This window comes from Capricornis sumatraensis, chromosome 2 (assembly GCF_032405125.1).
Source record: "Capricornis sumatraensis isolate serow.1 chromosome 2, serow.2, whole genome shotgun sequence".
Classification (NCBI taxonomy): Eukaryota; Metazoa; Chordata; class Mammalia; order Artiodactyla; family Bovidae; genus Capricornis; species Capricornis sumatraensis.
The window spans coordinates 151,719,829-151,738,128 of NC_091070.1; the positions used below are offsets into that span (position 1 = coordinate 151,719,829).

The 18,300-nt window shown below is 36.3% G+C and overlaps 1 protein-coding gene across 4 annotated transcripts in view; it reads left to right on the plus strand.

The window, feature by feature from the left end:
• Positions 1 to 1,919: 1,919 nt before the first annotated feature.
• EVI5 (ecotropic viral integration site 5) overlaps positions 1,920 to 18,300 on the plus strand; it is a 170,289-nt gene continuing 153,908 nt past the window's right edge. For 3 of the 4 annotated variants that reach the window (XM_068966549.1, XM_068966551.1, XM_068966550.1), the window contains exon 1: positions 1,935 to 2,083. In XM_068966549.1, the coding sequence (XP_068822650.1) occupies positions 1,935 to 2,083 (149 nt within the window). Of the gene's footprint in view, positions 2,084 to 18,300 lie in introns of all 4 variants that reach the window. The other variant, XM_068966552.1, reaches the window with a different exon arrangement.

Here is an 18,300-nt window from a genome sequence, read left to right on the forward strand (position 1 = left end):
TTATTTCCATATGTATTTTAAAATTGAAGTATAGTTGATTTACAGTATTTCAGGTGCATATAAAAGTGATCCAGTTATATATATATTCTTTTTCAGATTCTTTTCCATAATAGGTTATTATAAGATATTGAATATAGTTCACTATGCTGCTATACAGTAGGTCCGTGTTGTAAGTATTAATTCTTGAAAGTTGTTAATTATATTTGAAATTAATAGTAAAGGATAACATTTTTCTGTAAATTTTACATGTTAGGTTTTCTGTTTTACAATATAGTGTGGTTTGAGGATGCAAAGTAGTGCTATCCTCACAATTGAATTTGTATTTGTAACTATGTAGAAAAGATCAGTAGGATAACAAACCACAAGAGGCTGTTTTGTTGGACTGCCACGGCTCTTACCATTTCCTGGTACAGAGGAAGTTCTGGCTAAATTATTTGGTTCCTATATGATCTTTTACCCTAATAAACTGTGTTGCAAGTCTGTTCATTGGTGAGGACTGTTTGTTTGCCTGGAAGCCCTAAGATCTGCTCCATACTTCTTTTCCTTGATTCCCCTACTTCATCATGCTTGTCTTTCTTGGGGGTTCTTCCCTCAAGAACAAGAACTCCCTCATCCCATTCCAGGGAAAGTAAGTTCTAAAATAGAAAAGTTATTGGAAATGAAAATTAGAGGTAGGTCATGTATCTGTTGATGAGGTGAGAAGGCAAGACTGGGGCAACCTATGAGGAGAGAGTAGTATCTGCTAAGATAGCCTGGGTGGCCTTTTAATTTTTATATATATATATGTTGATGTTTTAATTTGTGTGTGTATTAATTGCTATATGAAACCAAGGTTAGCTGAGAACGTCTACATAGAATATAGTCTGTAGTGTTTTGGTCATTTACCTTTTGTGTAAAATTTCAGATTTGTATGCACATCTGCTTAAGACACTGGCATGATTTATGAAGCATATATCAGTTACATGGTTGTATAGTTCATTGAATCTTGCAGATGGAAAGGATTTAGGATTTGAAAGGATTTTCTGGTCCTGGTTGCCCACTTAAAGCAGAAATTCATCTTCAGTCAACTGTTAACTTTTGACTCTTATAATTGATTCTTAATTGTAGCCATTGGCAGACAATGTCTGCTCTTTCTAGGCATCCTGTTCTATTTTTGACTAGTTCTGTTTGAAAATTGTACCCTGAAACTCTCTTACTCTGTTAACTCAAAACATTTATCATAATTTTGTTCTTCTAGAACTAAATCCTCTTCTATGAAAACACTCAGTAGTTTGAAGGTTTATTATGAATCTCATTTAATCTTATTTATGCTAAGCCTAATTTTTGTTGAATTGTTGGTCATGTTATAGGATTTCTCTACCCTGATCACCTAATGGACATGTTTTGACTCCTTGGCTTTCAACTGTTTTTGACTACAACCCAAATGAAGAATGTATTTCATATTCCAACTCAACATATCCGCATATACATACGTGAAGTATGTAGTTTTAATACATATATGTAACTGAGGCAGAAATTTTGTGACAACGTATCTTTACACTGATACTTTCTGCTCCTTTTCATTTTTTAAAAATGCTGGTGTTACCTATTAAATTTATTTTATCACTCCCTGATGGATTTCAGCCTGTAGTTTGGGAATCACTGTTTTAATTTATGCATGCTACAGAACTGAAATATGGGGTTTCCAAAAGCTGTATGTTAGAACAGTCATTGCTAAAGCAGGTGTTACCTTTATTAACTCAAAGAGACTATTCTGATTGCTGGTTTTCAAATAAAACTAATGAGGATTATCAAGTTCTTGGTAATGCATAAAATAAAACTGAAATATATGTAACTTTTATTTTTATACTTAGGTGGCGACAGACAAGGTTGCAGAAAAGTTGAGTTCTACTCTCTCATGGGTGAAGAACACAGTGTCACATACAGTCAGCCAGATGGCCAGTCAGGTGGCAAGTCCATCTGCTTCCTTACACACTACATCCTCGTCTACCACACTGTCAACACCAGCCCTTTCACCATCTTCACCATCACAGTTGAGTCCAGACGACTTAGAACTCCTGGCTAAACTGGAGGAACAAAATAGGTAAGTGAGGTTGCTTGGGTTGTCATTCTTTAATTGTCATATGCACTTAACCATTCATATATGTATGCGTGTCATAATCAAAATTGTAGATATTTGTCCATATTAAGAATGTTTAGGGGAGTTCCCTGATAGCCTAGGGTTACGATTCTGGGGTTTTACTGCCATGGCCTTGGTTCATTCCCTGATCAGGAAACTGAAATCGTGCAAGCCATGTTGAGGGGCCAAAAAAAGTTGAGTTTTTTAAAAATCAGAGTAAATTAACAGAAGTTTTCAAGTATTTTTTTTGGAGGAGTTGGTCTTAAAACTAAAATTAGACTAAAATTTTCTTCAGACTTGGATAGCTGTAGACTTGTTTACTTAATGCAGCAAATTATCTAAATTCTTCCTGAATGGTTCTTTAGGGCATCAGCTACGAAAAGAGTTACTGAAAGAGCACCCTTTTATGTTCAGTCAAAATAAGGATAATTACAGAGATAATTTCTAACAGCTCTTTTGATATGTGATTGACATAATAAAGTACACATACTTAAGGTATACAATTTGGTAAGTTTAGACGTAAGTATATACCTGTGAAATTATCACCAAAATCAGGAAAATGAACATATCTGTTATCTCCTTTTGTATCTCCAGATAGCCACTGATCTGCTTTTGGTTATTGTAGATTGGTTTGCATTTTCTACAGTTTTATAGAAATCGAATCATACAGTATATATATATATTTTTAATGGGTTATTTCATTATTCTCCAAATGAATTATTTTGAGATTCATGTGTGGTTAATACATATGAATGGTTCATTTCTTTTTATTGCTTAGTAGTATTTACTCTTGCCTGGAAAATCCCATGAACAGAGGAGCCTAGTAGGCTGCGGTCCATGGGGTTGCTAAGAGTTGGACACAACTAAGCATCTTCACTTTCACTTTTCACTTTCATGCATTGAAGGAAATGGCAACCCACTCCAGTGTTCTTGCCTAGAGAATCCCAGGGACGGGGGAGCCTGGTGGGGTCGCACAGAGTCAGACATGACTGAAGTGACTTAGCAGCAGCAGCAGCAGCAGTATTCCATTGTATGGATATATCACAGCTTACCTACTCACCTCTTGTGAAATGCTATAAACTTTTGTGTACAAACCTTTGTATCAATTTATGCTTTCATTTCTCCTGAGTAAATACCTAGGAATGGAATGGCTGGTTTATATGGTAGAACTATATTTAATTGTCAGACTGTTTTCCAAAGGGCCTATAGTTTTTCATATTCTCATCATCAGTGTATGAACATTGCTGCTCTTCTGCAGCCTTACCAACATTTGGAATAGTCAGTCTTTTTAATTTTAGCTGTTCTTACAGGTATTTATATCTTATGTGTGTGCATTATTGCATTTCCCTGTTGGTGTTGAGCACTTTTTTTATGTGCTAATTTGCCATTGATAAATTGTCTTTGATTAAATGTCTGTTCCAAATTTTGCCCATTAAAAAAATTAGGTTGTTTGCTTTCTCACTGTGTTTTAAGAGTTTTCTATATAGTTTGGGTACAAGTCCTTTTTCTGTGTATATGCTTTTCAAATATTTTTTCACAATCTGTGGCTTATTCTCTTAGCAGTATCTTTTGAAGAGCAAAAGTTTTAGATTGTGATTAAGTCCAATTTGAAATTGTTCTTTTATAGACTGTGCTTTTGATAACTCAGAGTCACACAGATAGAATTCTGTGTTAAGTTTTAAGTTTTACATTAACCATAGTCCACTTTGAGTTAATTTTTTTTGTATGAAACAAAGGATAAATCAAAGTTGTTTTTGAGTATGCATGTTTGTTTTTGTATCTGTTGAAAAGACTGTCCTTTTTCCTCTTAATTACTTTTGCATTTTTGTCAAAAATCAATTGTCTGTGTATGTATGTTTCTTGGCTCTTTTTCTGTTGCGTTAATTAATTTTTCTACTTTAATGCTAATACTACACTATTGAATATTATAGCTTTATAATGTCTTGAAATCAGATAGTGTTAATCGTCTTTGTTCTTTTGACTGTTTTTGCTCCTTATCATACCTTTGTGAATTTTACGTCCAGTAATTTGTACAAAAACACTTGCTGAGATTTTGATCAGAATAGTGTTGAATTCCTAACAATGGTGCTTTCCACCCATGAACACATTATATTTTTCTTTTACTTGTTATTTGTTCATGGTATTGTTTTTGTAAATTTAATTTCTGATTGTTCATTGTCAGCGTATAGAAATACAATCTTTTTTCTTTTATCATTCATGTATTCTGTTGCCTTGATAAATTTACTTGTTCTGGTAGGGGTTTTTTTTTTTTTTTAGATTCCATTAGATTTTCTATATAGATGAGCGTGTGGTCCATGAATAAAAGCACATTTGCCTCTTTATAATATGGATACCTTTTATAGCTTTTTCTTGCCTTATTGCAACTGGTTAGTACTTCCAGTACAAATTTGAATACACATAATGAACAGATAGCCTTGTCATTTTCTCAATCTCGATGGAAAAGTTTAAAGTTAAAATTATTTTAATTAAAAATTAAAAGACGCTTGCTCCTTGGCAGAAAAGCTATGACCAACCTAGACAGCATATTAAAAAGCAGAGACATTACTTTGCCGACAAAGATCCATCTAGTCAAAGGTATGGTTTTTCCATTAGTCATGTATGGATGTGAGAGTTGGACTATAAAGAAAGCTGAGCACCGAAGAATTGATGCTTTTGAACTGTGGTGTTAGAAGACTCTTGAGAGTCCTTTGGACAGCAAGGAGATCCAATCTGTCTATCCTAAAGGAAATCAGTCTTGAATATTCATTGGAAGGGCTGATGCTCCAGTAGTTTGGCCACCTATGTGAAGAACTGACTCATTGGAAAAGACCCTGAAGCTGGGAAAGATTGAGGGCAGGAGGAGAAGGGGACAACAGAGGATGAGATGTTTGGATGGCATCACCGACTCGATGGATGTGAGTTTGAACAAGCTCTGGGAGTTGGTGATGGACAGGGAGGCCTGGCTTGCTGCGATTCATGGGGTTGCAAAGAGTCGGACACGACTGAGCGACTGAACTGAACTGAAGGGGAAAGCATTAAAAATGAGTAAATTGTAGGTTTCTATAGACGACTTTTTATCAGGTTGAAGAAGTTCCTGTTTCCCATTTGTTAAGAATTTATAAGAAATAGATGTTGCTGTCAAATGCTTTTCCTGAATCTATGGGAATGATCAATTGTTTTCCTCTTTTAATTTGACAGGTTACTTTATTTTTTTAAAGTTAAACCCCACTTAGTCATATTGTCTTTATAGGATATTGTTGGATTTGATGAGCTAAAATATTGTTTGGAATTTTTGCATGTGTGTTCAGGAGGAAGCTCAGTCTGTAGTTGTTTTCTAATGTCTTTGGGTTTTGTTTGTAATGTCTTATGCCCTTGTAATATTTTTGTGATCTTTCCTCTTTTCTCATTTAAGTGGTTAATGCTATACATTTCTCCTGAAGCTCTGCTTTTGCAGGATCCCTTTGTTTTATAGTTCTGAGTATAGTCTGTTTTGATACATGTTTTATGTGCACTTGGGAAGATTGTATACTCATCTGTTATTTGGTAGCATATTCTATAAATGTTGATTGGTGCAAATTGATTGATGGTGTTGTTCAAGTCTACTGTATCTTTTCTGGTTTTCTGTTTACTTGTTGTATCAGATATTGAGAGAAGGGTATTGAAACCTCCAACTATAATTGTAATTATTTCTCTTTAAATTTTATCAGTCTTTGTTTCATATAATATGGAGTTAAATTGTTGTATATATAAACATTTAGAATTGTTACATCCTGTTGTGAAAATGCCTTCATTATTCCTAGTAATATTGTTTGCTTTAGAAATCTACTTTATCTCATATAGTCATTGTAACTTTTGAATAGTGTTAGTAGTTTATATACTTTTCTGTTTTTACTTTTTTCTGTTTTTATCTTTACAGTTTGTCAGTTAGACAATATATAGTGGCTCTTGCTTTTTGAAATAGTCTGACAGTCTTTACCTTTTAATTACGGTAGTTAGATCACTTTTAAAACAACTGTGACATAATTTTATTTCTTGCTTACATTTATGTTCATCTCAAACTTTAGGCTGAGTACATATTTATTGCACACTTCTTAATTTCTGGACCAGTGACCAGACTCTCTGCAGGATAAACCAGGCTCATGTTAAATGGGAAATGGATATAGAGGAAATACATCTTAAAACATCTACTGGGGAGTGATATACATAACTTCAACTTACATTTTATTGGCCAGAGCAAATCATATACTTACTCTTTATGGAGTGAAATTGGGATTAGAATCTTCTTGCAGGGCTGGGTCTAGGAAAATTTATGCTTGTTATTGTTTTAGAACCCTTTGCCAATATTCTTATTGTATTGCTCTTGTGCTTTTAATTATTCACTTACCATAAAAATCCACCCTTTTAAAGTGTACAGTTTAGTAGTTTTTAGTATACTCACAGAGTTGTGTAAATATTACCATTATCCAATTTCAGAATGTTTTTATGACTCCCAAAAGAAACCTTTTCACCCTTTTTCCTGGTAACCACTGTCTCCATGGATTTGCTTACTCTGGCCATTTCATTGGTAGTCTTTTGTGACTAGCTTCTTTTACTGAACACAGTGTTTTCCAGATTTTGAGTAAAATAGACCATTTACATTTAATGTAATTATTGATATGGTTATATTTCTGTTCTTTATCTTAGTATTTCTGCCTTTTGACTGAATAAAATATTATGATTCTATTTTATCTTTTGTTAACTTATTATTTATAACTGTTATTTTGCTGGAGTCATAGTGTATATCCTTAACTAACTTACATATTCTATCATCAAGAGATCTCATACCACTTCACATGTAGTATAAAAACTGAGAATAGTACATTTCCATTTCTCCTCTCTGGTCCTTTGTGCTAGTTTTGTCGTGCATTTTGCTTTCGTATATGTTTTTTTTGGTTCACTTTTAAACTTTTGACTGCACTGGGTCTTCATTGTTGCATGCAAGCTTTCTCTAGTTGTGGAAGCAGAGGGTACTCTCTTTTGGTGCGTGGGCTTCTCATTGCAGTGGCTTCTCTTGTTTTGGTGAAGGAAGTGATAACCCACTCCAGTATTCTTGCCTGGAGAATTCCATGGACAGAGGAGCCTGGCAGGCTATATATAGTCCATGGGGTTGGAAAGAGTTGGACATGACTGAGCAACTATCACTCACACTCACTCACTCTTGTTTTGGAGCACAGGCTCTAGGGCATGCGTGTTTAATGACTGGAGTGTGCAGGCTATAGAGTGCAGGCTCAGTAGTTGTGAGGCACAGGCTTAGTTGCCCTGAAGCATGTGGTATCTTCCTAGACCAGGGTTTGAATTGGTGTCCCTTCTGTTGCAGGGCAGTTTCTTAACCACTGGACCACCAGGGAAAGCCACTTTTGTGTATGTTTTAAACCCCATGCTACATTGTTATTTTTGCTTCAACAGTCACTTACCTTTTAATGAGATTGATAAGGAAAAATAAGGAAATAAGGAAAAAATTTATATTTTTCTATATAAATTTATGTTTGCCTATATAGCTTCCATTTCTGGTGTTTTTTGGTTCTTTTTAGCTCCAGATTTCAAACTGGTAGAATTTTGCCTCTGCACAGAGGACTTCCTTGAATGTTTCATGTAGTGTGGGCTGGTCCTATATGTCTGAGTCTTCATTTTGCCTTTGATTTTTAAAAATATTTTCTCTGAGTAAAAGACTCTAGGTTGACAGGGTTTTTTTTTTTGTTTTTTTCCTTCAGTACTATAATAATGTGTCATTGACTTCACTTTTGCAGTGTTTACATCAGGAAATCGGATACAATCCTTATCTTTGTTTCTGTGTGGATAATGTGTCTTTTTTCCTTTCTGTCTCCTTTTAAGATTTTTTCTTAATTCCTGGTTTTAAGTAAGTTGATTCTAAAGTGCCTAATTGTAGTTTTCTTCCTGTTTCTTACTTGTGAGTTTTGTTGAATTTCTTGTAGACTTACAATTTTCCTCAAATTTTAAAACCTTTTGATCATTTCTTCAAATTTTTAAAATTCTTTTCTTTCCTCCTCCTCAGTGACTAATTACACAGATATTAGGCCACTTGAAATTGTTCCATAGCTCATTAATATTGTGTTCATTTTTGGGAAAATTTTTATTGCTTTGTATTCAGGCTCTATACATTGTGATTTGCCATGTCTGATTTGCCATTCATCCTATCCAGTGTGTTTTTCATCTCTCCCATTTTTCATCTCTAGAAGGTGGAGCTGAGTGGTGTTTGTATGTCTCTACTTAAGTTTTGAACATACAGAAATACAGAGTTAATACCTTTTAATGGCCTTATCTGGTAGTTCCAACATTTCTATCAAAATCATTTTCAGTTCAGTTCAGTTCAGTCACTCAGTCGTGTCCGACTCTGCAACCCCATGGACTGCAGCACACCAGGGCTGTCCATCACCAACTCCCGGAGTCTACCCAAATTCATGTCCATTGAGTCGGTGATGCCATCCAACCATCTCATCCTCAGTTTGCTTTTGATTAATTGTTTTTTCTTCTCATTAGTTACATTTTTCTGCTTCTTTGTGTGCCTGATAATATTTGATTGGATGTCTCACATTGTGAATTTTACCTTATTTGGTTTGGCTGTTTTCCTATAAAGATTCTTGAGCTTTGCCCAAGAATGCAGTTAAGTTACTTGGAAAGAATTTGTTCTTGAGTGAGTTGGTAGGTGGTTCAGTGGTAAGAGAATTCACCTGCTATTGAAGGAGATGCTGGTTCAATCCTTGGGTTGGGAAGATCCACTGGAGAAGGAAATAACAACCCACTCCAGTATTCTTGCCTAGGAAATCCCTTGGACAGAAGAGCCTGATGAGCTACAGCCCATAGAGTTGCTAAGAATTGGACATGCCTGAGTGACTGAGCACGATGAACACGCAGAATTGCACAGCTTAGGGCTGTTATTCCCTCCTCCCGAGGCGTGACCTTTTTGTGTACTCTACACAGTATGCCTTGAAACAGATTCTTCAGTCTCACCCATAGGGACAGTTACTATTCCTGGCCCTGTGAATGGTGGCTTTTATCACTAGCCTTGGGTACTTTACTTACATACATATCTGATCAGTACACAGCTGAATACTTAATGGGTGCCCTCTGTCAATCTCTGAAGATCTTGTTTGTATACTTACCTTTCTGGTATTCTGTTCCTTGGACTCTAGCTATCTTGGTGTCCTCATGCCCTCAGCTCTATCCATTCAGTTGAGAAAGTTAACTAGGTTCTGTTGATTTTCCCTGCCCAAGCCAGGATCTGGAAACTCTCTCAAGACAGGTAAGATGGCAATCTTAGGACTTCACTTATCTCCTGAGTTTCAGTAATAGCTGTTCATTGTTGCCTGTTGTCCGGAGTCTTTCAAAAAAAGAAACATTGTTCTCATATAGTTGATATATCTTGTCCAGTATTTTTTGGTTGTTTCTTGGGAGGTTGTAAATCTCTTAACTGTTACTCTATCATGGCCATAATGAAGTAATTTTTTTTTCAAGAGAGTTTTGCATTTTCCTTTGGCTGGAAGAAGCTTGAATAAGATTAGAAAAATAGACATATTATTTGATAGTTAGATTTAGAAGTTAATACTATATGTAAATGTATTCTGAATATTAACTCTGCTCAGCTTTAAAATTATTTTATTGCTGAGATAGTTATTGATATTTTTGTTTTAAAATGACTTGTCCTTAGGTTTGGTCTCTTCCTGTTGGTATGGAGATAGAAAATAGAGGCATGAGAGCAATTTCCTGGAAAGAGAATTTATGAGCTAGAGATTTTGAACCTGGTCCATGTGAACCACAAAAAGAAGACCTAATGTTAGCTCATACAAACCTGGCAATAGAAATTGCCCTCTTCTGATGATCATTTCCTAGAAAGTGCTTTTAAAAGGGATTTCTTTGGCTGTCAGCATTTGATGGGTAAGATGGAAAGCTTGGTGTGCCACATGATGATAACTTCATGTCGGTTTTATATGTGTGTTGATTTTAACTTTGTGCCCCTTTGCTTATTATATTTGAAAGATTTAAAGCAGAGAGTTTTGGTTGAGGTTTCAGGAAGAGAGAGTTTTAATATGTGGTTTGGCAGAGTTTCTTGGATAAGATGAATTTGGAAGAGGGTCATAAATGAACAGGGCTTTTCTGGTGGCTCAGTGGTAAAGAATTCTTCTGCAGTGCTCCAGGTGAGGGTTTGATCTTGGGTCGGGAAGATCCCCTGGAGGAAATGGCAAACCACTCCAATATTCTTACTTGGAAAATCCTATGGACAGAGGAGCATGGCAGGCTACATATAGTCCACAGGATTGCAAGAGTCAGACACAACTGAGCCACTGCACCACCACCACCACCAGTATAGAATTGTTGATCCCTGGTCTGGCAGATTCCACATGGGGCAACTAAGCCCATGTGCCACAACTACTGAAGCCTGAGCACTGTAGAGCCTGTGCTCCTCAACAGTTCAGTTCAGTTCAGTTGCTCAGTCATATCCCACTCTGTGACCCCATGGACTGCAGCACGCCAGGCCTCCCTGTCCATCGCCAATTCCCGGAGTTTACTCAGACTCATGTCCATCAAGTCAGCGATGCCATCCAACCATCTCATCCTCTGTTGTACCCTTCTCTTCCTGCCTTCAATCTTTCCCAGCATCAGGATCTTTTCCAATAAGTCAGTTCTTTGCATCAGTTGGCCAAAGTATTGGAGTTTCAGCTTCAGCATCAGTCCTTCCAATGAATATTCAGGACTGATCTCCTTTAGGATGGACTGGTTGGATCTCCTTGCTGTCCAAGGGACTCTCAAGAGTCTTCTCCAACACCACAGTTCAAAAACATCAATTCTTCGGCGCTCAGCTTTCCTTATAGTCCAACTCTCACATCCATACATCACTACTGGAAAAACCATACCTTTGACTAGACGGACCTTTGTCAACAAAATAATGTCTTTGCTTTTTAATAGGTTGGTCTAGGTTGGTCATAGATTTGCTGTCTAGGTTGGTCATTGATTTTCTTCCGAGGAGCAAGCAACTTTTAATTTCATGGCTGCAGTCACCATCTGCAGTGATTTGGGAGCCCCCCAAAATAAAGTCTGACACTGTTTCCATTGTTTCCCCGTCTATTTGCCATGATGTGATGGGACCAGATGCCATGATCTTCGTTTTCTGAATGTTGAGCTTTATGCCAACTTTTTCACTCTCCTCTTTCACTTTCATCAAGAGGCTCTTTAGTTCCTCTTCACTTTCTGCCATAAGGGTAGTGTCATCTGCACATCTGAGGTTATTGATATTTCTCCTGGCAATCTTGATTCCAGCTTGTGCTTCATCCAGTCCAGCATTTCTCATGATATATTCTGCATAGAAGTTAAATCCATTACAGTGAGAAACCCATGCACTGCAACTAGAGAGCAACACCCGCTCCCAGCAACCAGAGAAAGCCCAGGTGCAGCAACGAAGACCTAACACAGTTATAAATAAATAAAATTTAAAAATGATTGCATGTGATATGTGTGTATAGATGAACTTTTCCCCAAGTAATTAATAATTTATTCCAGAGTTCTAGATGCACTTGGCATATGTGTTAACAAATGATAATTGTGAGTTGTTTAAAGATGTCTAGAAAAGAGATTTTTGATAAATAAGACTTTGAAGAAATAAAGGGAGCTCAAGATTTTCACCATGTGTTCTTGTGTAGAATTGCTCAAATCTTTTACTTTTTTGAGTTCACATTTTGAATCTCTTAAAAAAAAAATTGGTAAAACTCAGAATCCACGAGAAGGATTTACGTGTAGAGACTGGGTGAATGCAGCACTCTCTTTTGTTTTGCCTTAGGAAAACAATCCTGGTGGAAAAACACATCTTTCTGGCTTTAATAAAAAATAAAATGACAAACATTAAAATCTAACTCTCCTTCCTCTCTTCCGCTCTTCTTTCCACCAATGTATTATGTCTAAGGAGAAATTGCGAAAATAATAGCTTAAATTCTCTATGACCACTTCTGTGGTTTGTAACATAGATATGTAAGTTATGTATTTAAAGTAAAAATTAGGAGATGCAGCTAGTACTTGTAACAGGGAAGATGGTTTTATTTAGGATTTTTTCTTCTCTTCCCAACATGTGGATGAAACGCTTAGGTTGTTTAACTACTTTTGATTTAGAAAGTATAAAAAAGAGTATTTTAGAAAGTTAAAATTGAAGAAACATAAAAATATCAAGTCCTATAACGAAGCTATTTTTCCCTCCCATGGTTTTACTACAGTAGTCATTTTTTAAAATCAGTGCATGTGGCAATCCCAGTAAATGTGAAGAAATGGTTCAATACAATATCAAAGATCTGTTTGATGAAAGTTAATTATTGATAGCCTTGAGGTTGAAATGGGATAGCTATTTTTTTTCTATGTTAAATGTGTTTTTCATTTTAAAATTACAAAAACTATTTGGCAGAGATGGATTCAAGAAGGTAAGGTTCAAGTGTAATAGCAGTGCATTTTAATTCAGAAGGGGAATAATGCTAATTTAAATTTTGAACGGGCCATTATTTATCTGGTTTAAAAGTTTGGCATTAAAAAAAAAAAAAAGTTTGGCATTGCAACCATGTTTGCTTCCTTTTACATCCTGTTACTTAGAATCAGATTTTACTTTTTAGCAGATTTGGGGGGGTGAAATATGAGGACAAGAAAATGGAAAGAGTTCTTCTAAATTAAAGTAAATATATTTTATGTAACATCTAAGTCTACACTGTCAAATATGGAAGCCATTAGCCATATGTGACAGTTGAGCACCTGAAATGTGACTGGTCTGAATTGTGATGAGCTGTAAAAGTAAAACACACTCCAGATTTTGAAGAGCTGATTTGGAAAAAAAAAAAAAGGAGATCATCAATTAAAAAATTTTTGATTGTGTAGTAAAAATATGTAATGTTTTGACTGTGTTTGATAAAGTAAATTATTAGAATTAAATTGCAACTATGTTTTATACTTTAAACTTGGCTGTTAGAACATTTGAACTTATGTAAGGGGCTGGCATTATATTTCTGTTGGACAGTGCTGATCTCGGTGATCTAACTTTTACATTTATAATTTTACCACCACAGCATTACCTCAGTTATCTAAGGGTACTCTCTGTAACACAGCCATGTGCATTTAAGGAAGTGGTAAAAAGCTTCTAAACAAAACAAGTATTTTCAAGTCTTTGTGTTAAAAACATATATTTTTAATCATAGAGTTCTTTAGAATGTCACTCTAACCTCTTATTCTTTTTCTTTTCATAGAAGAATTGTTTTAAATTTTTAATCAGTTGTCTGGTTTCCTGAGGAATTTGATGATGGGATTAATTAAAAGAATTTATTGTACTACTCTTTCTGTTGCAGCTTAGCTTCAGTGTGGAATATCTGTATAAATCAGTCACTAAACTGATCAGTCAGTTTCTGATCAGAATATTTGAGATTGGCCTGCAAGACTCATGCATTCACCTTCTCTGAGACCTTATCTTAAAGAAACAAAAGCCAAAGAAAAACCCCCTGTGCTTTCAGAACTGGATCCTTGTCATTTAGGCTCCTCCCTTCTGAGTTATCTCTGAGTTGTTGCTTCCTGTGCTAATTCCTTGTCTTTTTTCTTAATTCTCCTTCTTTCTTCGGAGACGTGTATATGCTTGATGATGTAGATGGGAATGGGTGTGACTCCTCTGTGAGTCAGATATGTATTCTGTTGCTATTGATTTGCAACAGCCTGGTTTTAGACAGCAGGCTGCTGTCTTTCTCCCTGTACTTTCATATCCTGTTTGTTTGGTGTAAGGTTACAAGAGTATTTGAACTCTATGTTTGAAAAGTTGCTCCCTCTGCAATGAAGTGCCAGTATATTTAGCTTTTCAAGTGTTTTTCTCACATAGCAGTATTTTTCCTTAGCTTTCTTAGCTCCTTCCTTAGCTCTTTATAAATTATCTTAACAGTTTACACATTCGCAGCTGGCATGTTGACCTGTTATTTTTGTATCCTTCTGTCTTATTTCTGGTATCCATGAGAAAGCATTATACTGAGTACAACAGGATATTTAAAAAGTTTGTCAAATAATTGCCAAATTTCTATTTGTAGACTTTTCAACTGCTGTATTGTTTATCTACATGGATATGTCTCCCAAGTATTTCAAACTCCAAAAACCCGAAAGAAAACCCTTTTTTTCCTCTTTCTTTGTATTTTTTGTAGTATTGTAGAGAATTATTTTCTTTCATGTTTATCAAATATATGCATTGTACATAAATTACTTTTTTTTCTCATATGCCCGTCATGAAGTGCACAATGTACCATTTTCCTCAGATAGGTGGCCCCTTGGTGAGATGAAGGTTCAGTTCTCAGTAGCAAGAATATGGTGAAGATAATGTCTAAAATAAGACCTAAAGACCCAGTTACTCTCTTTGTTGGCATATACCAACAAAGTGTTGTTCTCACTTTAGAGAACTGGAATTGGAAATGCTTTCTCTCTGCCAAGTATCCTAAGCTTCTGCAGTCAAAGAATCTTAGACATTTTCCATCCCTAATACTATTGGAAGTCCAACTGACAATGGGCTTTAGCAACCCCACCTCAGATAATGTGGAACGGTAGCTGCTTTGAATGCTACCCTTAGAGCTGGAGGTACAGAAAGCTGGAGTTGTTTAGGTGGAAGACTGCAGATTATATATTTATTCCCCAGTCAGTAGAGATCCAAGCTCTGATGCCTTAATCTTGTGGCATTCTAGGAGGATGAATAAATTTAGGTCTCTCAGTTATTGTATAGCAGCAGGCCACACCTACCTATGGAGAATGCCTTTGATTATCACCTACAATGTTCCTGTCAGGCCAGTATACTTTTCCTTTAATTCAATTCTTCTTGTTTTAGTCATAAGAAAATTATGATGGGATGGGAAGGTAGCTTCCTTTTTTTTTTTTTTTTTTTTGTGGTAAATCCTTGCAAGGCAGTGAACCCATCTGCCCTGGGGAAAGGAAGGTAAATGAGTAACTTTTGAATAGACTTCTCACTAGGCCACAGACCTCTGAGTAATGCTGTATTGCCACTTTCTCAGGTGCCCAGCTACATAGTCTTTGAAAACTGCTCACATTTTCAGGCAGTACGGGTTTACTACCATGTCAAGAGTATTTTGATTGAAACTAGGTTGCAACCTGTCTAGGAGTCTTCTTGAGGTGATTAAAAAAAAAGTCACTGCTTTTAGCAAAAATAAATAGAAATGTATGATTCTAACTACACATTCTGTAAAGTCTGCATATTCTTAATGAGTATGTAAAGTCTTTTCCTACATACCATGATTAAGTAGCTAGTAGAGAGAGACTTAATAGTATCAGCTCAAGTATTACTTCTGGAAAATGTTCTCATTCTCTCAGACAGAAGGACTTCATTATATCCATAGCATTGAAAAAAAATTCTAAAGTTTTTAATGGGAAATTCTAAATTTTGATAGAATGACCAACAAATTTGAAAAAAGAGAAAGTAGTGTTTATACCTTCCTTTGTTTATAAAATAGATACACTTAATATATCAAAAATTGTCACTGTTTTTGTGATCATATTATAATCATGGTTTTAAAAAAAGTTTTGAAGGGCTTTCAGTAATATAAAGCAGTAGTTTCTCCCCTAATTCTTACTATCCCTAATGTCATTAACCAGAGATAGTATTTTTTAATAAATTTTTATGAAAGTGAAAAGTCAAAGTGTTTAGTCGCTCAGTATGGTCTGATTTCTTTGCATCCCCAAGGACTGTAGCCTGCCAGGCTCCTCTGTCCATGAAATTTTCTGGAAAAGAATACTGGAGTGAGTAGCCATTCCCTTCTCCAGGGGATCTTCCCAACTCAGGGATCTAACCCAGGTCTCCTGCACTGCAGGTGGATTCTTTACCAGCTGAGCCACCATTCAGTTCAGTTCAGTCGCTCAGTTGTGTCTGACTTTTTGGGACCCCATGGACTGCAGCACGCCAGGCCTCCCTGTCCATCACCAACTTCCAGAGTTTACTCAAACTCATGTCCATCAAATTGGTGATGCCATCCAACGTCTCATCCTCTGTCATCCCCTTCTCCTCCTACCTTCAATCTTTCCCAGCATCAGGGTCTTTTCTAATGAGTCAGTTCTTCACATCAGGTGGCCAAAGTATTGGAGTTTCAGCATCGGCATCTGTCCTTTCAATGAATATTCAGGACTGCTTTCTTTTAGGATGGACTGGTTGGATCTCCTTGCTGTCCAAGGGACCCTCAAGAGTCTTCTCCAACACCACAGTTCAAAAGCATCAAGTCTTCAGTGCTCAGCTTTCTTTATAGTCCAACTCTCACATCCATACATCACTACTGGAAAAACCGTAGCTTTGACTAGATGGACCTTTGTTGGCAAAGTAATGTCTCTGCCTTTTAATATGCTGTCTAGATTGGTCATAGATTTTATTCCAAGGAGCAAGCATCTTTTAATTTCATGGCTGCAGTCACCATCTGCAGTGATTTTGGAGCCCAAGAAAATAAAATCTGCCACTGTTTCCACTGTTTCCCCATCTATTTGCCATGAAGTGATGGGACTGCATGCCATGATCTTAGTTTTCTGAATGTTGAGCTTTAAGCCAACTTTTCCACTCTCCTCTTTCACTTTGATCAAGAGGCTCTTTAGTTCTTCACTTTCTTCCGTAAGGGTGGTGTTATTTGCATATCTGAGGTTATTGATATTTCTCCCGGCAATCTTGATTTCAGCTTGTGCTTCATCCAGCCCAGCATTTCTCATGATGTATTCTACATAGAAGTTAAATAAGCAGGGTGACAACATACAGCCTTGACGTACTCCTTTTCCTATTTGGAACCAGTCTGTTGTTCCATGTCCAGTTCTAACTGTTGTTTCTTAATCTCCATACAGATTTCTCAAGAGGCAGGTCAGGTGGTCTGGTACTCCTGTCTCTTGAAGAATTTTCCACGGTTTGTTGTGGTCACACAGTCAAAGGCTTTGGCATAGTCAATAAAGCAGAAGTAGATATTTTTCTGGAACTCCCTTGCTTTTTTGATGATCCAACAGATGTTGGCAGTTTGATCTCTGGTTCCTCTGCCTTTTCTAAATCCAGCTTGAACATCTGGAAGTTCATGGTTAACATACTGTTGAAGCCCACCTTGGAGAATTTTGAGCATTACTTTGCTAGCATGTGAGATGAGTGCAGTTGTGTGGTAGTTTGAGCATTCTTTGGCATCGCCTTTCTTTGGGATTAGAATGAAAACTGACCTTTTCCAGTCCTGTCGCCATTGCTTAGTTTTCCAAATTTCCAAAGTGCAGCACTTTGACAGCATCATCTCTTAGGATTTGAAATAGCTCAACTGGAATTCCATCATGTCCACTAGCTTTGTTTGTAGTGATGCTTCCTAAGACCCACTTGACTTCGCATATCCAGAATGTCTGGCTCTAGGTTGGTTGATGTATAATTTGCAAGAAAGAAATGCACAGTTCTTAAGTGTACAGTTTGAGCTTTAACAGGTATAAACACCTAACAGATGTATACACCTGTGTATAACCCCCACGCCCATTAATATGTAGACAGTTTTATTCATTTTAGAAAATTCATTTGTGCCCTTTTTATCAACTCCTCCACCAGAAAATTTTCTTCTGATTTTTATTGCCATGGATATATTTTGCTTATTCTTTTTGGTGAGGCTATAATTCATATACTATGCAGCTCACCCATATGAAGTGTGTAATTCAGTGTTTTTTTTTATGTATTTACAGAGTTTTGCAGTCATCACCACAATCATTTTTAGAACATTTTCATCACCCCCCAAAGAAACTATATCCATTAGCAGCAACTGTCCATCCCTCCTTGTTCCCCTTACTCCCACTCCAGTCTTCAGCAACAACTAATCTGCTTTCTGAATTCTAGGTATTGAATATAAATTGAGTCATATCATGTTTCCTTTTGTGACTGGCTTCTTTCACTTAGTATGTTTTCAAGGTTCCATGTTCCAGCATCCATGTTGTAACCTGTATCTCCGCTTCATTTTTTTTTCAAGACTGAATGATACTACACCTTGTGGATATACCAGTGTTTTTATCCATCCAGTACTTGATGGATATTTGGATTGTTTCCACTCTGGTTATTATGAATAATATTGCCATGAACACTTGTTATGTAGGTTTTGTGTGGACATAGATTTTCATTTCTCTTGAATATATACCTGGGAGTG